At 37.8% G+C, this 24,937-nt stretch overlaps 2 protein-coding genes across 2 annotated transcripts in view; both read right to left on the minus strand.

The window, feature by feature from the left end:
• Window positions 1-24,937, minus strand: part of LOC146521399 (coxsackievirus and adenovirus receptor homolog) — a 113,894-nt gene that overhangs the window by 88,734 nt on the left and 223 nt on the right. The window lies entirely within an intron of this gene.
• LOC146521406 (protein turtle-like) lies at window positions 887-24,925 on the minus strand. Its single transcript, XM_085147067.1, has 11 exons — window positions 24,880-24,925; window positions 20,388-20,723; window positions 20,121-20,149; window positions 15,913-16,036; window positions 15,526-15,789; window positions 15,201-15,446; window positions 14,926-15,114; window positions 14,603-14,692; window positions 12,263-12,352; window positions 9,742-9,828; window positions 887-6,207 (listed from the first exon to the last, which is right to left on the minus strand). Exons 1-11 carry the CDS (start codon window positions 24,923-24,925, stop codon window positions 6,164-6,166), a joined length of 1,545 nt encoding a protein of 514 aa, XP_085003193.1. The 3' UTR covers window positions 887-6,163.

The following is a 24,937-nucleotide window of genomic DNA, read 5'->3' on the forward strand; positions in this document are numbered from 1 at the left end:
TTAAAGTTTTAGATTTCTGAGTCAATAACAGCAGTGTGAGATGCACATCACTACGAAGTAATTGTACTCTTTCGATACACCGTACTGTTCTTTTAATGGTTTCTATCTGTGAGACAGCCAGCGCCAGCACCACCACTTTTTGTGGAGTCTTCATGAAGATGAAACTCTTGTCTTCCAGAATCTAACGGTGGTGAAGGAGATAAAAAAGCTTGAAAGCATGAACTAAATCAGGCTCTGCGCTTTGTGTCTGTTGCTGTCTAACAGGCCCAGACAGGAACTGCATACCTTGGCATACAGCATGTGTGAACATGTCAGGAGATCCTCCTGTCTTCAAAACAGTGGAAGGATGTTTTGCTTTTCTGTTGCTTTTTTTCTTTTCTTCTCTTTTTCTCTTCTACAAATCAACAGGAATAAAGAGTCAAACAGGGTTTTTAGCTGATGTTTTCATGATTGACGGGTTTTTCTACTACAAAACAATAAACCGTTGGATTAAATAATGATTATAAATTGACTGTAGGTGTGTCTCGTCTGCAGAGAACTTGTATTATAATGTGCCGACAACGCCTAATCATCAAACTCAAACAGAGCTCTGCTCTGCCATAGTCTTCAGCCGTCCATGTTGAAGTCTAAGAGTGTAATCGAGGTTTTAGGGAGAGTTTACAGTTCAGTGTGGGTAGCAGTGAGAGGGCCAGAGAATTGAAAAAAGTAAAAAGCTCACTGCAGCTATTGTCTGTGTTTTGTCACAACAGTGAAATCCACTCTTACGCTAAAACACAGACAGTGGCTACAGTGGTCACATATCCTGATACTGTCCCCATTCCAGCATCCCTCAGACATATACAGCATTTACTCCCAAATGTTAGGAGACAGTATTTTGTAGGACTGAGAGAACAGCTCCTCCCCTTTGCTTGCTTTCCGAATGGAAACAAGCGTGAGGATGTACATTTGGGGTGGCTGTAGCTCAGGAGGTAGAGCAGGTCACCGACTGATTGGAGGGTTGATGGCTGAACCCCAGTCTGCATGTCAAATATCTTTGGGCAAGATATTAACACCAAGTTGGTCTCTGATGCACCCACTGGAGTATGAATTTATGAATATTAGACAGAAAGCACTTATTATAGAAAAAAAGTGCTTTGAGTGCTGCAGGAGAGCAGAAACACACTTTACAAGAATCAGATTATTTACTATTTTACACATTTGTGGACCATAAATTATACGTTATACTTCTTTGAAATCAACTTGAAGGATGCTGCCTGCATGGACGCATGCGTAGTTGGTGGATGTGGTACATCACTCTTTTTTGTGCAGTCTTTGGGCCATCACTCAATTGAGTTCAATTCAGTTTTATTTAGCATCAAAGCAAACAGTTCTCTCAAAGTTCTTTATGAAGTAAAGTAAGGACATTACAATAATGCAGAGACAACACCAACAATCACAGCACCATTTGGTGACACTGTCCCACTAAACTTTTAAGTACTTTAGGAACCACAAGTAAGCCTTCAATCTGAAAGTGAAGCACAAAGACTGAAGTGAAACTGAGTGTTAAACTAAATTTCCCACAGCAGCCACTGTCTGTGTTTTCATCCAGTGTTCTTAAATATTTTTTATTGTGGTTTTTCTTTTCAACTGTTCAATTCAGTGTTGCTTTCTTACCTGGATCTGGACCACTTGTTAAATAATCATTGTTAAATCTTCTTCACATTAAGTTGTTTCCTCTGTGACGCACTTTGCAACGTTGGCTTTGTAAAAAATAAAAAGACATTTTTAAAGGATCAACTGAATGAGAAATATCACTGTGTATTTTTTAACCCTGGTAATAATGTGTTAGATATTCATACACGTTTACATGACCTGTATGAAGGAACACTGTGGGAACTTTTCCTTCAACTCATCGTGTTTTCCATGGAGGTCCACCGAGTGATGAAAAGACAGAGCAGGGAATGTTCTGACTATTTGATTTCAGCCTTGGACTCAAATCTTTGTTTGCTGTGATCAGAGTGAGAGCTGCAGCTGGGATTCATTCCAAGGTAAAGAAAAACAAGTCTTTACATGACTGAAATCCAAGTTTATGGATGAGTCAGTTTCTCAGAAGTCCCTGAGGGAAGTTAGTTGTGTTGATTTCAGTTAATGTTCATCAATATCAATCAAATAGCAGCAAATCAACATTCCCTCAAGGTGTTTTATACTGAACCGTTAGAGAAAGTCCCACCTGTCACACGGTGAGCAAACATTTAGTAACGACAATAAAATCCCCCTTTTAACAGCAAGAAGCCTCCAACAGCACAAGGCTGTGTGGTGAGGGATGTTGGCAGATAACAGTCACTGCACTGTAAACACTGCTGTGACATTGTGTCTCTGTGTGCAGGTGTGACATATGGCCAGGTTCAAGATGGCTTAGATTATAAATGTGTATGATGAACAGTTTGCTGCTCTCTGCATTATTAAAATGCTGATGAGCTGGTGTTTTGTGTGTCTGTGCAGGCTGGGCCTACTGTATACAACAGCCTAAAGGGAGAATTGGCTTGCTGAGGCCGGGGTGATTGCTGACCTACTAACAGACTGGTGAGTTGAGGACAACTGCTGTTCCCTCCCATTTACAATTTTATTGGTTGTCATATTTTTCCCACAGCTGAGACAGATGTTCAGACCTAGAATCTGTGTGTGTTACACTTACTGTAGGAGTGTGTAAACAGTAGCGGTTTTAGATACGGGCGACACGGGCGGTTGCCCGGGGCGGCATCGTGGTGGGGGACGGCATCACGGGCATCGGCAAAAAAAATAAAAAATGCTCATGCTTACAGTTTGGTGATTAAAAGTCTCACACACAACCCGTCAACAGGCCCCTGCTGCTTCCAAATAGAGCGCATTTCATTCATAATGATGTAAATTCAAGCCCATTATGTATTCATGATTTGAATCCTGGGTTGTTTGAAATCCCAGAAATAAACCTTAGACAAAGTGAATCTGTGAACTAAGGTGTAGATCTGTTAGATCATGTTGTGGTGATCCTCGAGTTGAGATGGGTGTTCATACTGGAGTGCAAAATTAAAACCAATGGAAGATGGTCAAGAAAAGTTCGCCCAGGGCGCCAAACAGGCTAGGACCGCCACTGTGTGTAAACACATGAGAAGTGAAACAAATGACTGAAAAATAAACTGAAACCATCACGGGAATCCCCGAGCAGCCAAGGCATGTTACTAAGGGAGGAGTCAGGGTCACCTGATCCAGCATTAACTTAGATGCATTATCAAAAAGGAAAGTTGTAAGTCTAAGAGTCATTTTGAAAATAGATTTTTATAATTTTAGAGATACCAATCAAATGACAGAAAGCTGCTCTACATATTGGTTTAAAATGTTTATTGAAAGACGTATCCTGGTCAAACATGACTCCAAGATTTACCACAGTGTTACTGGAGGCAAAGACAATGCCATCCAGAAATATTAAAATGCAACATGTTAAAAATATAAAGACATATTTGCATCGTGCACAGGTATAAATTTAATCAACAGCTGCTGTTTTTTTTTTATGTATCTAACGAACACTAATATCAGGTATAAAGAGACAGCCAGCGTCACATCAAGTCTGGTTGTAACAGTTGGACATCAGAGAAGATTTGACTGAAAATCAATTTGTAGTTCGTTGTCCACCTTATTTGTACAATTTGAAAGAAGTGTTTCATTTTAGTAACGTTTCTCATGAGTTTGTGATCTCAAGAGTTTAATAATGTGAATACAATGCCAGCTTAAGCCTGACAAGGTGAGAAAAACAAAACAAACTAAATAAAACTAATCGAATCTTTAATTTTGTTGAGAAGAGTTTCATTGTTTCTCAGATTCATGCTAACTTCATCTTCCCTAGAGGTAAAATTTAAGGATGTTTGCAGCTGATGATCATGTTTGTACATGTCTAATTTAACTGGAAATCTAATTATTCGGTTCCCATAATCCGCCAACTGAACTCTGCTGCTGGCAACACTGAGTGAAAAACAAACTGCAGCACTGAATGATGAAAAACTGGAGTCTAGGATTTGCTTCTGTAGATCTTTATCATTTTAAACATGTTGAGCCCACATTTCAGTCTATGAAATGAAAAACAAAGTCCTGCCTATGGACCATAACATTATTATACCCATTACAAGCTGATATAAAATATTGACTTTGACCGTTTTTTAAACTACTACTTACAAAAGCACAAATCAGACACACTGAGTCTATATTTTCTTGTAGCTTATATTTATTTTCAGTGTTTATATTGGTAAGGCTGTTCAAACTTGCTCTGATATTTTCACATTAAAACCTTACAGCCATTCATTCGCAAAGAGCTTTTAATATGAAAGACACGCAGTAGAAAGTTGGAAGTAACTTTCTGTACAGTGTTGAGTCTTTAGCTGTCCTGATGAATTAGTGGTGTTAATGTGCATTGTTTATTTATGGCCACTAGAGGGAGATGTTTGACTATCAAATAACCAATGATACAGCACACTTAAAACAGTGAGGATTTGCACTTCCTGATAAGACGGCATTGTTTTATTTTAATTAACTGTGAATAAAAACCATCTTCACTTAAGTATGTTTTCATGATGGGATTAAATAAACACTGTGAGCGTCAGAGTGTTTGGGCTTTGTGACCAGGTTAAATGTCTGATCTGAGAAGTTTAATACTACTACTACTATTATTGTTATTATAATTATTATTATGATTATGAATCAATAAATTTTCTGTTTGGTATTGAGGCAAAGTCACTGGTTAAACCTCGTGTCGTCTGTCTTTTTATGTGTTTGTGGTGCTGCTCTCATTTTATTTCCTGTTGCTGTTTCAGGTCTCTGACTGTTTGCTGCTTTAAACTGACAGCTAACAAATGAAATGAGGTCACTTGTTTTTAGGATTTTACGGACTGTTACTTTGGCTTTTGTCCAAATGTATTTACTGTGAAGTGATCCTGAGATGCTTCCAGGTCAGAAGAGAAATGAAATCTCTCCGGTTAGTGGCATTAATGTCATTTAAAAGGTATAAATATGAATTTAAAAGCTGCCCGCTGTGTGACCTAGTTTTAACAGTAGATGACAATAGACAATCAGCACGGCCACTTCAAGCTTCAGTGACAGGTTTAAGAGGAGGGGCTCTGTGCTGGGTAGGAAATGTGCTTCATTATAATGTGCTTTCATTATACTTCATAAAAGTATGAAGTCTGAGCCACACGTTCATGAATTATTAGTTTATTATTAGTTTATCAGACAAAAACTAAAGCCTTTTGTTTTCATCTCAAAGTATGGAGACAGATACTATGAATGTTTCCCAGGGGGAGTAGCAATATTACTACTACTACTACTACTACTTCCAATAATAATAATAATAATAATAATAATAATAATAGTTATAATTGATAACGATAACAATAAACAGTCAATTAATGATTTTCTACTAACAGCACTGTGTTTGTTCTCGTCTATATCATTTGATGAAAAACTGTTGTAATGTAATATAATGAAAAACTGTCTATGGTTATACACTGATGTTCAAGTTAATATCTTCAAACTGACTGTACTGACTGCAACACTGAGTGTTTCGGTTAGCCACAACCAAACCGGAACTGTTCACATTTGTCACTTGACAACTCTGTGAAACCCACAGAACCACGTGAGAAACACACAAGAGAACAAAAGTTTAATAAGAAATCAGATCGCTGCCATGAGAACAAGAGCTGGATCCAACAAACAAGAATGGAAATAACAGTAAAGTTACTGACAACATAAGATATATTAAAATATTTATATTAATATTGCTGATGTTGAAGTTTGCATGTTCTCCTTGTGTTTGTGTGGGTCTCTGCAGGTACTCTGGCTTCCTCCCACAGTCCAAAAACATTCAGTTAGTGGGGTTAGGTTAGTTGATTATTCTAAATTGCCGTAGGTGTGAATTCTCTCTGTGTTAGCAAGACTGGGGACCTGCTGAAGGTGTACCCTGAGTCTTGTCCTACGGCAGCTGGGATAGGCTCCAGTCCCACTGCAACCCTGAATTTTTAAGTGGAGGAGGATGTAATAAGTAAAATAAAAGACACAAAACATCAAAAAGAAATATTTTCAACATATGGATGTGTCTGTGGAGGTGCTGGGGGAACCAGTTAGAGACCAGCAACTGGATGTCAGTGGTTGGACTGGTGGACTACTTCAGTGAAGAGTAGACGACGTCTGGCCCTGGTTTAAAGTCTGAACACAAACACACACAGTTATAAAAACAAACAAACAAACAAACAAAAGAACAGGAAACATGATTACAAGCTTTGTAGTTCAATCAAGACCTCCAGTCTCCACCTCTCTGCATCACACACGTTCCCAGTTCAGACTTCAAAGGGAACCAGCTCAGACACAGCCAGGTTCTTCTTTCTCACTCCACCCTAAGATTAACAGGCTGCGCAGATCACAAACAGCAGCACTAAAAAAAGAAAATGAAAAAAACAAGTCTTCGCCGCCATTTTATGCACTACCCACTTTTTTTTTTGACCAGTCAATTAAAGTGAATTATACTTATCTATTCTTATCATTGCATTAGCTTAATCTAAGCATTCGGTTAGATGAAGTGACAGGTTGCATAAACTGCAGCAGATGTTTTGAGTTCTCTTCTCAAAGCATCTCTACTGTAAAACAACAAATGACCAGAAAGAGCTGGGGGGTATTTTTGTGAAAAGGAAGGTGGGCGACCACAAAGCTGCCATCTACTTTCTATGCAGACTGATGCACTTCACCACAAAGCACAAAGCAAGCAGGTTATCACTGCATGATCACTGCTATTGGCTAAACCAGAGCGCACAGCAGAGACAATTCTCACCAGCTTCAGACTAACTGGGGTAAACAGGAAGTAGCTGCTGTGGTTTTACATGCAGAACTTTAAAAATGTTCACAAAAAAAGTTGATTCATTCTATTAAAGGACGGTTTCAGAGGCTCGGTACACTCAGTTAAGGATCTCTAGACTTTTCCGTTCATGTCTTCATACGTCTCATAGTGACAGCTCCAGGATTATAGTGAAAAAAACCTTTGAAACTCATCATCATTTCCTCATTATCATCCAAATCACTAAATGTTAGCATACTGAGAAGATGGTGAACATGATGAACATTAAACCTACTGCTAACCTTCTAACGCTAGTAGTTAGCTTCAAGCAAAGTCCCACTTCCTGGGTGATTAAACTGACCTAATACAGGAGGAACTGACTGAAACCAGTGCTGCCAGATTTAATTTCCCAGATGAAATCATCTTTGATAATGGGCCAATGTCAACTAAACACACTGTGAATGCAGTGAATGTGAATCATACCAGCAGTCAGACTTGGTGATGCTAGTGTGACCGTCTGGGACTGCTTTGCTGCTAGAAAACCATCATTTGATGTCCTGAAGCTCGAGCACACTTGGATTATGGAGCATGACAATGATTCAAACTCGCAGCAGCAATTCCATCTCTCAATAGATAAAATAAAGAAAGAGATTTTTGGGTTGCCTTAGTCAAAATTTCTTCTAATTATATTTAAGACGCTTTGGCATAACGTTGAAGAGACCATAGATACTGGTGAACCCTCCAGTGTGGCTGAAATTAAAAATATATATTCAGCATTCTTTCACAGGGCCAGTTAGGCTTGGGTGGCTTTTTTCCTGTATATTAAATTAACTTATGATTTTAAAAATGTTTGTATCAGTATTGCATTTTGGTTTCATTTAAATGAGTATGGTAGAACTGTGTTGTGTTTTGCAAATAAGCAAACAGCTTTAAACTCAGTGCAGCTCATCAGTCTTATGGTCTGTATCAGAAACATGTTAAACTGAATCTTCCCAATCAAATAAAATTTAATGATCATAATCAGCAAGATGAATGTATGTGGTCAACCTGTCAAGATGTCAAAACTATTAACTCTATCAAAGATAATTTCAGAATTTAAGTGTACAATATGGGTGATGATTTGCAATGAAGGGGGAAAATATACAATGAGGAGTTTTTATAAGTAACTTTTAATGAGTAATCCTCCATTTTTCTTTATGACTACAAAATTTGATTAAACATAATTGTAAAATGTCAAAAAAAAAGCAAACAATTCTCTGTTAATAAGATCAAATGTTCAAATTACTGTAACTGAAAGCAGACACGTTAGCCGCAACCAAACCAGAACAAGTCAAATTTTGCATCTGACATTTTGGTGAATTCCACCACGTGATCACGTAACCACGTGTGAAACACACATACAACTAAATGTATGTTTGTTGTGCAAAGAAACAAAATCACTGCTGAGGAAACATGAGCCAACAGGCATAAATACAAAGAAGAGTGTTACTGGAAACATAAACACATTTATACAGTATTTCCCTGCTCTTAAAGCCAGAGTGGACTGGCAGGACCTCTGGCCCTGATGTGAGTGATAGACCCAGAGGAGGGCAGGTCCACATGTTTCTTTCAGACTATGTGTTGCTGGGCCCTATGGGCTAAGCCCCAGTTCCCCCACGAGCACCTCTCTCCTTGGCCGCTTCCAGGGTAGGAAAGAACCCAAGGGGTGTTTTGTTGTTGGACCACAGTCTCTCCACTTAGGTAAAAGAGACCAGAGCTGTCAAGTGATCACTACCTGATGCTAAGTTGGATCAGGTGGTTGGGAGGATGCTGGACAAACCAGGCACACCCAAATCTCTGGTAAGTATTGGTTGTGTCTGACAGATGGTCCAATTCACGAGATCTTTAACTCCCATCTTCACCAGAACTCCAGCAGCATTCTGAAGGAGGCTTGGGAGATAATACCTATAACCTTGCAGCTGCAAGGTACCTGTTATGGCAGTAACCCCCAAAACAGATGGTAAACTCAGAAGATGAAGGAAGCCATGAAGTTGAAGTCCTATAAAGCTTAGCTGGTTTATGTGACTCTGAAGTGAGGTGACAAGTGCCAACAGTAGTAGTAGTGTGAAGTAAAAACTCCAGTGTGGGAGGACTCAGTGAGACAATGGAGCAAAACGGTCAATCGGCCTTGAAGCAATTCTGAAAAACCATTAAGTGACTCAGTAAATCCAGTGTGGACGGAGTGCTGCTGACGTCAACTGAAGATAGAGACATGCAATGGAAATGTTACCTCATTGATCTGTTGCTACAGGCCAATCAGTCCCTGTACAACCATAGCAAGATTCCAGTTCTTATCATCAGAACTGGAATCTGTCAGGAATCTGCACTTCATCACTGATTCTCTTCCTAACATTTATGGATAAAAGTTCTGGGTGCAGCTAAGAGGTGTTTCTGCTTTGGTGGCCTTGGTATGACCTTTCTATTATGATGTGGTTCTCTGGCCTCATCTGTTGGTAACCTCCAGTGTGCATTAGAGGGATTTGCAGCTCAGTGTGAAGTAGCTGTGTTGAGAATCAGCAACTCCAAATTTGACACGAGCACCTTAGTTCCCTTCTGTTGTCTTTCAGGTCTGTTGGTGCTGTTGGGCTGGTCGATGCAGTCCTTCTTTTTAAAAGTGCACTGGACTGTTGATCAGGCCATTTGGTGATTATAGTATTTTTTTGGTTTATATTTTTTCTTATGTCCATGATAGTCTTACTTTAGTTTTTTTAGACCGTAATGGTAGCATTGCTGTCTTTAGAGTTCAAATTGAAATTGCATTCATATTGAATTCACTTTGACTTTTGTCTTTTGTCACCTTAATTTATTGCCTTAAATTGTATAAATGAATAACGATGTATAAGTACGAGTTCAAAGGTGCAGAGCAGCTTTACCTTTTTTCCTCTTTGGTCTGAAGGCTATTTGTCCGTAATTGATGTCTTCTGTTCTCACTCCTGAGTACACTGCAGCTGGATCGCTCTCTGCAGAGTAAAGCACATATAAATTTCTGTAAGTAGAGAAGCTGCAATAGTACTGTTATATTATTTCAGTATACTTTATGCTTTACCACTTGTGATTACCACAGTTTGTTATGTGTGTTTCACTCAAAGTGTACTGGCACACTGAGGTTGTACATAAATCCCACTGGCACTGTTCAAACTATGCCAGTTCATCACAGATGGTCCGTGCGCTGGGTTATTGAGCACAGCATCATGTAAAGTTATGAACCTATGTGTATCAGATAATGCTAAAACATTTTATAATATATTGTATAATATATTATATAATATATTATACTATAATGTGATTGTTTTGTAGTGTGCTATGGTTAATCTACCGCATGAACCTGGGTGGGTGTTTTATGAAAAAGGAAGGTCAAACACCACAATGATGTTACTTTTTTTTTTTTTTAGCACAGACTGATGCAATTCACCACAAGGCAGAGAAGCAACAGCTTCTCATCTATCACTATTATTAGCCAAACCAGAACACACAGCAATGAGAATTTTATGAGCTTCACACCAGCTAAAGTCAATAACAGGAAGCTGCTGCGGTTTTAAATGTAGGACTAGGTTAGAAAATAATTCTAAGAGTTTGAATGTCTCATAGTTACAGTAACATAATCAACAAAAGTCTGTGTTCACCAAACCTAGATAGGGAATTTATCTTGGCATCATCTGAGATGCTTTGGCACATAAGCCTCAGTTATGATTCTACCCAATGTTTTATCGACCAGATGTGGCTCCAGAATCTCAAAACACAAGTGCCTGAGTTGAAGGAGTCACACTCTACCCGAGTAAAGGTGGTCAATTGAGACCAAACATGACACTAAGAATGATGAGTTGCATGTGCTATGCTCATTCATCACATACACTGTCGTCAGTTTTGACTCACACACTGTCCTGCTGCCACAGCAAAAATCTAATTTTTATTATTTTATGTTTGTTTTGGAAACCATAATTCAGCTGTTTTAGAAAAAAAAAGATGTAAGATTATGACGTAAGGTTTGGGTAAAGTAAGGTTACCCATAAAAACTGAAAAATAATTTCAGTATTATGTAAAAGGACTTTCTTTCAGGGAACACAAAATGGGTTAACAATTTAAAGCTGTTCTGAAGCAATAGAGGTTGATCAAGCCTTGAAAGCTGTTGCTACTAATTCCTACATTGGATTTCTCAGAACGACCCCTATATTTACCCTCACCCCAAAGGCACAGCCTTTCCAGGGGTCGAGCGGTACATGGGTACGCCTGTAGAATTCTAGACACACCCGCAGAGATGAGCAGGGAGGAAGACAGCCTAAACACCTAAACAGCATCCTTTGTTGATCTCAGGGGGCCTCTGTGAGCTGGGGGAACCTAACGGTGTAAACAACAAGGTTATTGGGAACCAGTAGTAAGTAATTGTGTTTTTATGTTTATGTGTTCCAACATAAAAGACGTGCTGGAACAGATTATGGTACCATACCATACATGCATCATTTGAGCAGTATTGTGCTGAAGAAAGTAGTGTGTTGCTACCAAAATGGCAAGAAAAAGCAAATAACAACAGAAGTGAGAAAGACCATCATACACTCTGGTATGTGTCTATTTGGTCAGTGGTTCATCCTACAGTAATATAATGACCCAACACATAAGTGCAAGCTATGCCTGAACTACCTCAGGAAAAAAGAAGAAGATGCTAAGCTTGAAAACATGGAGTGGTCAGCACAGTCTCCAGACTGAAACCCATTCAAGCTGTTTTGGGATGAACTGGACAGAAGAGTGAAAGCAACGCAGTTAAACATTTATGGGAACTTCTGCAACACATAAGGGAAGAACTTTCTCAAGAATATTTGATTTCTATTGTAGAGAGAATGACATGTGTGTGCTCAGCTGTTATATCTGTGAAAGGCGGCTACTTTGATGAGTCAGAAGTTTAGAATATAAATTCTATAATTTCTTGTTTAATTCTAGTTGTCTTTTTGTACAATGCTTTCATTTCATTTCAGAGTGCAATGAGACATTAACGTGGAGAATTTTCAATAAATCTGGAAAAACTGGATTGTTCTTTTGACCTGTAGTGTATATACTGTGTGTGTGTGTGTGTGTGTGTGTGTGTGTGTGTGTGTGTGTGTGTGTGTGTGTGTGTTTGTGTGTGTCTGTTTGTGTGCACGTAATTTCAGTTCCTTGTGCTGACAGGAAATTTGACTAGTGAAATATAACTTCCAGGATCCTGGTGACAGATTCTGACTTTCTAAAGCAGCCAATATGAAGACAAGCAAAACATTTGCATGTTTTCATAAGCCGGGTGTTAATCAATATGTGAGCAGACTAGGATGGTGGATATTATGAACATTACACCAAGCTTGTAGCATTCTGATTTTACAATTTAGAGATTGAACTGGCTATGATGGAGAAAATGAAGATCAGTTGTACCTGACTTTTTTTTCTTGTCTTTGATGATGATTTGCCCATAAGTGACATATTCTGTTCTCACTGCTGAAGAGACTGCAGCCGGATCACTCTCTGCACAATGAAACACACACAGAGGATGTCAGTGCAGGCAGTACAAGTGATAGATTGTAGCAGAGCTAATTGAAACTGCTGCTCACAAAAATACAAACAACAGCAACAACAAAACAGTTACAACACTGCAAAAGTCTTGAATCACCCATCATTTTTTCATATTTTGCTTCCGACGAGTCAGACTTTCATGTAATGTCTTCAAGTGCTATTGAACAATGTTTCTCCAGACTTTTTTTAAGGTCTTTCAAAGTTTTTCTTTGGACAATGGCTGCTATTTTTCCACATCCTTTTCAATCCACTCAACGTAGCTGACCATTTCCAGAATATATTTTTTTAATTCAAGTATAAAAAGGCACCTAACTGCATAACTCAAATGATGAACTAGTGTTGTGTGGCTCTTCAGTTGATGGTTGCCAAGAAACAATTCATACTTCTCTCCTGAACTCTTACATATGTATGTAGGAGTTCAGAAGTACAAAAGATTGTCTACAGCCATCTGTAGCTCATCTCTTTCATTGTTCAGGCTGCATTTTAACCTTTGGTGTTCGAGATCTTGTCCAAACTGATTGAAATATGAACACAGAAAAGTAGCACAATGTAATATCATATGGGAAGTGTCTGGTTCATAACATTTTTTTACTATGGCGGTGATCTCAAACACACTGAAAAGGCAGTAAAAGCATGTCTAGATAGAAAAACACATAATAGAACAAGATCAGTCACAAATTAGCCTCCCCAGAGCTTGGACCTCAACATTATTGAAGCAGTATGGGATATATTCTGACAGAAGACAGAATAAAAAGTAGGAGCACCCAAAGAAGACCTTTGGATGTCCTTCAAGAAGCCAGGATAGCTAGTCTTGAAGACTATTAAAATAAATTACAAGAAAGTTTGACTGAGAGATTCCAGGCTGTGCTGAAGAATAAAGTTGGTCACACCAAAAATTGACTTTCAAGATCACTAGAATTGTACAAACTCAGTTTTTTCCCTATAAACTGTACTTTCCATTTATGATTATACATAAGTCACTGCACCTAGGACCATTTTCCTATCAAAATATAGCAAAATGAGAGGTAGCTCAAGACTTCTGAGTGAGTAATATGGATCAGTGAACCTTTCATTTATTGATCTTATATTTTAATAATAATGAATAACATTAGGCAAAATTTTGATTCACTGAAAACATGACATTTGATGTTCCTTTTATATTTCCATTCTTTTTCTACACAGTGTTGTGTATTTTAGCCCAGTATTTATAATCTAATGTTTTCTGGTTTTATGTGAATAATATGAAAAACTATTAATTTAAAAACTTTTTTTTTCTTTTCATTTTTATTTATTTATTTTTTAAATTTGTGTTTTTGTGGATGTTCTCCATGTAGCACATCATACTCATGTTGACTCATGTCAAAACTGCATATTCTATATTATTAATAATAATAATAATAAATGCACGTTCCTTCCTCTTATTATAATTAACAGCTCATTGGTGAAATGGTTGCAGCTTGCATATTTGCTGGAAGCTGTTAACATCTGTGAACCACAGACCACAAAAAACAGTCCAACATACAAAGAACAAGACTCACTAAGTGTGAGAGTTTACAGACAGATAATTTAATGATGTATAATGCTGTTTTGAACAAAAAATTAACCTGTAATTGTTTATCAAGCAAGGATTAAACTATAATACAAAACTCTAAAAACTCTGATTTCACAGGTAAACTCTAGTCTGAAAAATTGTGAGATGCTTGTTTTAGTGTTACAGCAATGTTTTCAAACTTCTAACCATCCTTCACATGCTCCATAATGTCCTTAGTTAAACATAGTATCAGACTAAAACAAGTCTTAAACTCTTGAGGAGATGAAGGTCAAAAAATGTCATGATAATTCAAACTATGCTCATAAGGCATGTTTTAGTTTTATATATACTCCTAGTATGCATGCACACCAAACACATATAAGCACTCAGCAACCATCTACATAACTTTTATGTCAAAAGTCACAGTTTAACCGCCAAATATTGATTCTCTACATATATAATTGAACATATAAATGATGTTCAATTGCTTCTAATGATCTATCCTTATTGAACTTATCTCTACAAGAGTGTAGCTCTTTTCCACTGCCCTAAAGATGTGTCAGACTAAATATTCCTTCTGTATTTAACCTCACCTTATAAAAAATATCCACAATGTACCAATTTATCCTTATTTAAAAAGAAGAAGAAGAAGAAGAAGAAAAAAAACTTACCTCTGCTTTTTTGGACAATCTGTTGTTGGCAATTGGATATTTGGACTTTGCTATATGTGGTGTTATCTTCTACAGCTTCGTCTTGTACAGCTAAAATTATCAAAGTTTATGAACAAAGAAAAAACATTATGTAAAAAGGATGTAGATGGACCTTTACCTGAAGAACAGTGACGGTTGTTAGAAAAGGAACATCAACAGCACACAATTGACAGCACACATATCACATGCAAGAAAGAACGATAAAATAAAATAAATGACAATAATTAGAAAAAATTACTAAAATTTCAGTAAAAGAAAACCCCACTAAGAAGTCCGAGTCTCACCTTCATGTTTCCTGTGACCATATCGTCTGGCCAGCAAAACCAGTAACACCAGCAGAACCACAACACAGAATAATCCAACAAATGACAACACAGAGAGAACAGGAGGAAGAGTGATGGAGGTGGAACCAGGTGGAGGAATTGATGTAGATGGAGGTGTGGATGTAGGTGGAGGTGTGGTGGTGTGTTCCCCTAAAATAAAGCAAACACAGTCATTAAGTTGTCGTCACATTGTGAATGTTGAAAGCTGCAGAAACACAGACAGGTGAGTGTGTCACCTGTGACAGTGATCCAGCTGGATGGAGACTCTCCATGACCGCTGATGTCACACTTGTAGAGGCCTTCATCAGACCTGGAAACATGCTGGATGGTCACGTGACCTGTAGGCTGCTTCCTGATGAGGGAGCCATCTTTATAGAAAGCAGCTGGGAGGTTGGAGGGAGTGGTCTTTGTTTTACAGAGCAGAGTGACGTCATCTCCCTCCATCACAGGGAGGACAGGACTCTGCAGGATCACTGATCCACCTCAACACAGAGACAAACTACAGCATTTCATCCATTTACACACAGCTTCATCAACACTAACTCCACACACTCAGCTTACCAGTGACTGTCAGGTTAACCATGTTACTGATGGGACCCTCTCTGGACTCACACCAGTAAACTCCACTGTCTGACAGGAAAAGTGTGATCTTACAGGAGCGACCAGCTGGTTGCCCAAATCCATCTGCTCCACACTGAGTCCTCTGTCGTTTGCTTGTGTTTCTCCTCAGAGTCCATCCAGCAGAGCTGTCGTCCTCCTCACAGCTCAGAGACACAAAGTCATATTCAAAGAACTGAGAGCTGCTGGGACTCACAGTCAGACGAGCTGTGAGGGTTAAAATGAAAAACTGATCGTCTGTAAGACTTTACATTCTGAACCATGAACCCAATCAGGTCATATCAGTGAACATTTCTCAGGTTTAACCTGTGACAGAAGAAGGTTACTGACCTTGGTTTGTTGTGCAGCTCAGCAGTGAGATCAGAACTAAAGAGAAATGACACTCAGGTTGATTTGATCTGAAGATAAAGAACAACTCCACACAAACAGCTGACAAACACACAAACACATCTCTCTATATCTGCTCATTTTCAGGACTGTAAAAGTGTGGAAAAAAACTTACAGCAAAGAAAGTAGAGCTGAAACCTGCCAAGCTGTCATTGAGTGAGATGCAGGTTATAAATTCAAGTCACTAGTCCAATACAGAGCATATTCAGAGAAGTAATTAATTAGTCATATTAAACACCCACAGGTAACTTTAAAGCTTGATCTCAAATGTTAACAGAAGACGATTTAACAATATTTTATTTTCTGAAGAACTTTTAGGTTACAGTCGTAATAGACGTAACAGCATTCACACATTTTGAACTCTTTATGCTCCTCAGCTCCTCACCTTCTTTTAAAATGTTCATCAAGTGCACTAACTATACTCAGTGAATGATTTGATCTTTTCACTGCCTGCTGTGTTTCCTCGACTCCTGAGCAAAGATAAAGAGTCAGTTCAGACCTGCAGTTGGTCCTCGTGGTGTTTTGAACTTGAATTCAGCCTGATTTGTTTTTCATGTCTTCTCCTCCATCATCAGTTATCAGGAGAGCAGACAGTCAAAGTACAAGAATTCAAACAAACACAGAGATTCTACTTACAGAGCAGACACAGCACAGATGTTTCCTTCATCGTCCTTCTCACTCATTTGAGCTTTTGTTCATTTCTCTCACTGACACCAAGTAAAGCCCGCCCTCTTCCTCTGAGCACCAGCTTTCTATTGGTTCAAACACAGTTTTGGGGGACTCACTTTTTTCTTTGTGGAAAGACATGAGTGGTACATTATAAATTCACATAACTGTAGAGGTCTCTCATATCTGAGAGAGGCAGATATGAGCTGAAACACAGGAATCAAACCAGGGACGCTGCTGTTATGGAGCTGAACTGGAACCATTCAGAAACTGAGGCCCTCTGAACACATTTTAATTACAGCTGTGCAGAGACACACTGATGACTGACTGGAACCCCATCATTCGTATTTTACATTAATACCAGATGAGGCCCACTAGAGGGAGCTGTTTGACTGTAAATATTAACAATAATAGAGGCAGCTCATCACACAGAGCACCACTGAGTTTCAGGTGTGTTTTACAGAAATGAACAAATGTCCTTTCAATGACTTAAAGATGCAAAATGATATGTCTCAACACGTTCTCACTCCCTAAGCGTAATATTTTACGCTAAGTGACAAATCGTCAACATTTTACACTTTCAGGTACATACGTTCCTACGTTCCTAAATGACAACATCGGAAAAAAAACATGAGAACCGTTTGGACTCAATCTACACATGTTCGTTCACTGTCTTAAGATCGCTTTGGAAAACACTATTTCACATCATTTCAGTGCTGGTTAACGTTAGGAACAGGGTTATGGTTATGGTTAGGGATACGGTTAGGTTTAGGGCTGGAACGTGTATTACCGCGGGACCATCATTCCACTGGAATTCATCCGTAACCCGGCGCATACCTCAGGAACTTTGCGGGACATAACAAAAAGTCGATATGCTACGTCCCGGGAGTGAGAACGGGCTGAATGTCTTTAAGAACCAACAGAAGTCCCCCTGCTTTTTTGAAGACCATGGCTTGGAAGATTCGTCATTTACAATGTCAGAGAACATGTTTTATCATTGTTTGAAAACTAGCTTATAAAAAATAAAAATACATAGAAAATTGATTATTGTTTACAGCTGGAGCTAAAAAGTACACAGAAAGCTTTTCACACAGCTTTTCTATTGATTCTCTTGATATTTTTTGTTTGTGAAATGATACAATAGACACATTGGTTTTCACATGTCTGTAAAAAACTTCACCTGTGCAGAGACACACTGATGACAGACTGGAACACTATGGCTGTGTCCCAATTCAGGGTGCACGCTTGATGTACGCGCACTACGTACAGTGCATACTATAAGTATGAGAAGTGCGGAAGTGAGAGGCTTGTGAAATGGGACGGTCTAGCCTACGTCGCGCTGTTCAGGTTGCCTAGCAACCATGATACTAACCGCGAGAAACGTTACCTACAACTTTGTGTGACATAAATGAAGGAGAAAAAAATGTTTTGTTGGTCATTCATTTTTGTTCTGACATCACTTTGATTAGTTGAGTATCTGAGGCTGAGACCACAGGACTGTAAAACATGATTGTTGGGCTTCATTTCTGTACTGAACAGTTATTTAAGATTAGTTAGTAAATAACAATCAGCTAATGTTGTTCATGAGACTAAAATCACCTCACTGTGGTAGTGTAAATATAATATGGACAGTATTATAGTATTGTCAGATTATTATGATATATATATATATATATATATATATATATATATATATATATATATATATATGGTACATGTTATTCTTTCAGAGAATAGCAGTTCTCATGCTAGACTGCAACAGACTTCATCACAGTGCTGGAGAACATCAGTCAGTGATGCAACAATGACCACATCATCAACAAACTCAGTGAATTCAGAGTCCACCAAAGAACAAATATGAATATGCGTGAAGTTCAACATTTCAGAAACAATGTAAAAAAACAACAAAAAAAATATTGAAACATAAAGAAATGAAGGCCATTGAGAAAACATTTGGGTCTCATGCATGTGAAACTTTATTAACCATTAAAAATAAACTCACATTCAAGCGAAATTAAATAAATCAACAAACTTGAAATCTTTCAAATGAATTGACAAACAGACTACAGAGTCTCCTTCATGGAAGGAAAAGCTAATAAAGCGTCAAAGATCAGAGGACTGAAATATGTGACTCTGTAGTGATGGAAACAATTATTTGGCTTCGTTTAACGATCAGAACAATTTGTAACATAGTTATAGCTGATAAGTGGATCGTATATATAATAATAGATTGGATTTATATAGCGCTTTTCAAGGCACCCAAAGCGCTTTACAATGCCACTATTCATTCACTCCCACAAGCTACAGTTGTAGCCACAGCAGACTGACAGAAGCAAGGCTGCCATATCGCGCCATCGGCCCCTCTGGCCAACACCAGTAGGCGGTAAGTGTCTTGCCCAAGGACACAACGAACCGGCGACCTTCCGGTTACAGATGCGCTTCCCAACCCCCTGAGCCACGGTCGCCCATAATTACACGATTAGATTAGTAATCGTGTATAATAAATAAACAATTTACACTCATCATCACATACAGTGTTTATGTTGTCAGTTTGTTCAGTCACTGTTTGTAAATTGACTGTACCAGGGTTAAACCTGACACAACAGGTTTGATTGTTCAGCTGATGAAACATTCATTGATTCTGAAAATGTAACAAAAGCAAGACTGAATTTATGAATTTGTGTAACAGAGGTTTTCCTCTTGCCACTAAAACTAGCCAGGACACTAAAAGTAAGTACACACTGGGTCACACAGAGATAACCTAACAAAAATAAACACACTAACAGATTGATCTGTACTTTAAATTTTACTTCTACATTTGAAATGTTTAAAAATATTTACAGATGAAACATGAAATGGAGAATGTAGTGAATTAGAATGCAAATTTGTTTGATAATTTTGCACTTATAGGAAAATAAATTGAAATAATAATAATATTAATAATAAAAATAATCATAATCTTAAAATGACAAAACAAAAAGTTGTAGGAACAATATGCCCTGAGTTTTTGGAGTGTTTCAAAATTTCTGGTCTAGGCTGCTCATTTATTAAGCTTCAGCTCCAGATGGTGATAGCAACCATATATAATTTTATATATATAAATACAATTATATATGCTCAGTTACATGTTTCCTGCTCCTTATCTAAAAGGATTGTTCTACCAAAATCAATGTTTAGTTTGTGATGCTGCAGAAGTTGATGTTTTTCTTCTACCTTCATAGTGTAATTCTGTGAAGGTACATGCAATGACTCTATATTTTTTTTAAACTGGTCTTTGGCTTAATTATTTTTCTTTTTTAAATAACTTTGTGACTAACATATCCATTGATTTTAGTCTCGAGGCTCATATGAAATGTGGCTCTGTTTATGATTTCTGTAGATCCGAAGAGATCTTAGTATGAACCCTGATTTTGTGTTTTTTTACGTATTCTGTAGATCAAACAACCAAAAACAGCAAGAAGCACAGCAGAAACTGACAGACCGACGATCAGTCCAACAGATCCTCCTGGCTGACCTGCAGGTGAGAAACAGGTGTGAGGTGTCAGCTGTCAGGTAGGTGATGAGTGAAGAACAGAACAGAATCCATTTCCTCTTCAAACTGCTGTCAGACATTATCTACTGCACTCTGATCACATCACTCAGACCAGCTGCTTTCTACAAAGTCTCATCAACAACATCTTTAGAAACAAACATCAACAACCAGGAAGCAGCTTCACCTCTGATCACACACACACTCAACTCTACTCACTCACCTGGAGGAACAAATCTCAGGGTGATGTTGTTGATTGATTTCCATGATCGTGTTTCTCTCATTAAAACACGACACTCATAGTTTCCACTATCATTAATCGTCACATTCTTCAGAATCAAAGACACGTCTCCATCCTTCATCTGTCTGTCCCGCAGATCCACTCGGTTCTTAAAAGATGGATGCTGGTTGTCTGGATCAAACTGATCATCCCGATAAACAAAGACATATTGTTTATCCTGCACAGCTCTGCTCCACTCTACAACTATGTTGTTGTTGTTTAGAGCTTGACATGGCAGAATGATGTTCAGACCAGACTCAGCTGTGATGATTTTCTGGTCTGAAAGAGGAAAAAACACAGAGCAGAGAGGTTAAAGGTCAACTGTTCATTTCCTCAGCAGCCAATCAGAGTAAGTTGAAACACAGAGCACACTGAGCTCCGGCTTGAATATACACTCAGTCACAAAGACATTCTTATCAGGACAGATCTTTAGTATATTAAAAACTCAATGTTTCCATAAAATAAACAATTATCATTGTTGAAATTTCTTTTTTAATTGCATTTTAATGAAATTAAGTTTTAAACCAAATTGAATTAACTATTAGCTACTATTAACTATAACTATGTACAGAATAAAATAGAATACAAATGCTATAAACAATTTTCCATGTGTATTTGCTTTAACACGCGGAAAAACCAAATCAGTATAAAAATAATTCATAACTCTTATTAACATGTAAACCAGAGTGATGCTTTTTCTTTTATAAACCAAACAAGACTGTCGATTGGTTTATAAAAGCTAAATCTCTTAATCTCCCATGTTCAGACAGATGCAAAGATACCATCACGCACATGTTTACATGTTTTAACAATAATGATAATAATAATGTAAATGTTGCGACTTTCATCCGTAAATAAAGCCGCGGCCGGCTGAGTTGGTTGTGTCCCTGTGACGCGCCTCCAATAATCCATAATGAGTCGTACTTGTACTTTGCGCATTTATTTTAAGAACAAAACAAAAACAAACGTTTGCGCTTTCAATCAATTTACAAATAGCGCTTAATTAACTGATGTGCTAAAAAATGACGGTCAACAGAAAAGTTTGCCCACAAACCACTCACCCAACAACACCTGCTGCGAACACCGACATCAGGTAAATAGACTGTGACCACACCCACATGCCATCACCTGAGACGCAGGTACAGCTATACACCTGTGCCACCATAACAAAAAGGCAAAACATAAACATTGACTTTGGCTCTTACAGTATACTTTATTAACTCCAGGAAATTGCTTAGTCCTCTGCATTTAACCCATTCACGCAGCGAAGCAGTGGGCAGCTACCAATCCAGTGCCTGGGGAGCAGTGTGTAGAGACGGTACCTTGCTCAGGGGTACCTCAGGGTAGCCACTTGGTAGATTTGAATCCCCGACCTTCCGATCATGGGGCACACGCTATACCTACTGATCTCTCTCTTTCAATAAAGCTGAAAGTCACTGAGAGAGAGATCAGAACTGTGTTTCAACGGCAGCTCGCTGTGGTCCAATCTAATTTCTTTCAGGAAGTGGTGTTAGAGTAACCATTAGCTGGAATAAAAGATGCTCACATATAAGTGCGTCATAACTAAAGCGGTGAAATCTAAAGCAGGTCTGAGTGTTTAACAGGTTCAGTTCTTGAATGATCTCCACAGAACAACACAAACATAACCTCATCATCAACCATCAGCTACATACTAAAGACCATCATCAGCTAAAGTACTTCAAAATGACATCACTGTATAAAATGTATATTGTACTATGGAGGAGGCAGCATTTAGCTGTAGCCTCCATCAAACCACAGAGAACTTTGTCCACCTTTGATTGTCTTTAAGTTGTGTTGGAGCCACAGAGAGCAAATCTTTGTTCTTTATGGAGAACCAGTGAGGCTGTTTGGACTTTCCTATGAAACATCAGTGCAGGAGTCTCTCAGTACATCTGTTTACAGTGAGGACAAAGAAGCAGCAGAAACACACACACAGAAAACATGTAGAGACAGGCAGCAGCAAATAGTCTGCAGGGAGAGAGCATGCAGCTGCTGCAGCACTTTCTGAAATCATATGACTGTAATCAGAGAGTAACTCAGTACACTTTCTGTTTTTATTCAGGTAATTTTCTTCTTTATATTGTGTCAGATATAGTCTGACAGCTTATAGGTTCTTCAGCTGATGAAACACATTAAATTCATTTCATATCATGTGTTTTCACAGATGAAACCAGCCAACAGCAAATCAAATACTTCACACTAACTACTACTATATTCATCTATAACCAGTAAAGTGAAGCTTTAATCTTGGTTCAGATGGATTAACATGAACAATCTGTTAATCCACTGAAGCTCACAGACTTCAGTCAACCTGTCAGATTACCTAAAAAATGTCATTTTAAACACTTACTGCTGTTCTGAAACCCTCCAACACTTTTTTGATCATCAAGAAATATATATATTTTTTAATTTACTCAAATAAGATTTTTGATTTAAATTTGTTTATTTAACATATAAACTTTTTTTAGAAGGTCGACAACCTTTCTGAACACCAATCAACACAAGTTTGTACTGTATACTATGTACTGTGATGTGCCCACATGGAAAACTATGACATTGTTTTTTGTCTGAGTAATGCTGCCTTTCAAAGTGAATCAGACATGGATCACAATAAAAAAAAGGCCAATGACTGTCTAACCTCTCAATTAATTTTTTACAGCAACTTTAGTATATTTAAAAAAAAACATGCAACATTACACCCAAGGCTGTGCCATATCATATCATATCATTCACAATAATACAGATAAACATTTTTTTGTGATATAAAAAAGTCATATTTTAATATTATTACTATAGAAATGCTATGAGTTTATGTTCCATGGAGCTGTTATTCTGCTTCCTTTGACAATTTAGCAATGAAACAGGGAGCTGTTTCAACAACCTGCAACAAAGTGCAGTCATTATCAAAAATGTCCTGCTTAAGATGGAAATATTAAATTGTGTTTCACTGCTTGAAGCAAAAACACAACATCAGTGACATCTGAATACATGGCTGTACTCAAGATGCTAGCACCTATGTTGATGATATGTGACCTAAATATAACACGTCCACCAAAGTGCCAGTTGAAAAAAGAATATGATAATCTCTTTCATTTACTTATAATTATTGCTTTTTTTATATTGTTTATCTTAGTTTTTTAAAATATCACGATATAATTTTCAGGCTACATTTACCATCAATGATTTTACCTTCATACTATAAGTATTTTTCATAGTAACCCTTTCAGTACCCAAAGAGCTGGAACTGAGTGTGTACTAGGGTGTCAAATTTTCATTTGGCTGACATTTTAATGAGTTTTACACTGTGTAAATAATGAAATGATTAGTTGAATTTTTATTTTATGTTTTTTTAAACAGCCTCTAAGATACATATTTGTTCTTGTTTATACAAAGAGCTTATCTTTCATTTAGTTGACATGTTTTCTTTTACAATGCAGTCTGTGTGTATTTGTTACATCTTTTAATGTATCAATTTTCAAAGGAAAGATTGAATGAAATGTCACACTTTATGTTGTTGATGATTATTGTTAATAGAAAAAATAATAATTTTGGTTAATCAACCACAGATCTTTCCCATGTACACGGAGTATTTCCTAAGCAATATACATTTGTTAAATGGTGAATTGTCTGAGAAAAATATCTCTCCTCTGCACCCCAGTAATAACATTTTAACTCCTGTGATGGAAAGGTTTGAGTGTGTAAACAGTTAGCTGCTGAGTCAGAGGGCATGGGTTCAAGAAGCTGTTTGATATTTACACCAGTTTCACTTTGAAAGCTTCTCCATCCATCAGTTATTCAATATTCAAAAAGTGATGTGAATTATTGACTTTGATGTAAACTTGATGTAAAACTTCATGAAGTCAAGGAACGATGTGGAGAATTCATTAGAAGATTGACTGCAAAATGCATATCTCACTTCAGCCCAGTGTGTACTCGCTGTGTTGTTTTTAGTAGGTCAGACAGACCACATTCAATACAAATCCTAAAGGCTGGAAATTTAAAAATGGACATTATCAATGCAAACAAACCCATAGCAAACCTAAAGTATATCATCTGCCTGACTGTTATCTTGATCAGTTGGTCTGATGGTCATTTGTTAGTATGAACTAATATATTAACTCATCTCCTTTCATAAACAGTGGTTCAGAGAAGAAGATAATAAAGTCATGTAAAATAAAGTAACGAAGCTTTTGTTTTCAGTATTCAGAGAATGCAGCCAGCTCGACTCTGATCACGGCTGCTGATAGTTCACATTCTGTTCTGTCATTACGACAGTATGGAAGAGACAAAGACGAGCTCATTACGAAGACAAAAAAAGGTATTATATTTTCACTTTACAAGAGAAAGTCTGACTTCGTTATGCGCAGAAACGGCGTCAGCATTAGTCCGTCTGCACTTCTGTTTCCAGGCGTACCGAGAATAGTTTCGATCAGAGAGATTAGCGTCAGTGTTTCAAACATGATCGGTATGGA

Source organism: Neolamprologus multifasciatus, chromosome 3 (assembly GCF_963576455.1).
Source record: "Neolamprologus multifasciatus chromosome 3, fNeoMul1.2, whole genome shotgun sequence".
NCBI classification, from domain to species: Eukaryota; Metazoa; Chordata; class Actinopteri; order Cichliformes; family Cichlidae; genus Neolamprologus; species Neolamprologus multifasciatus.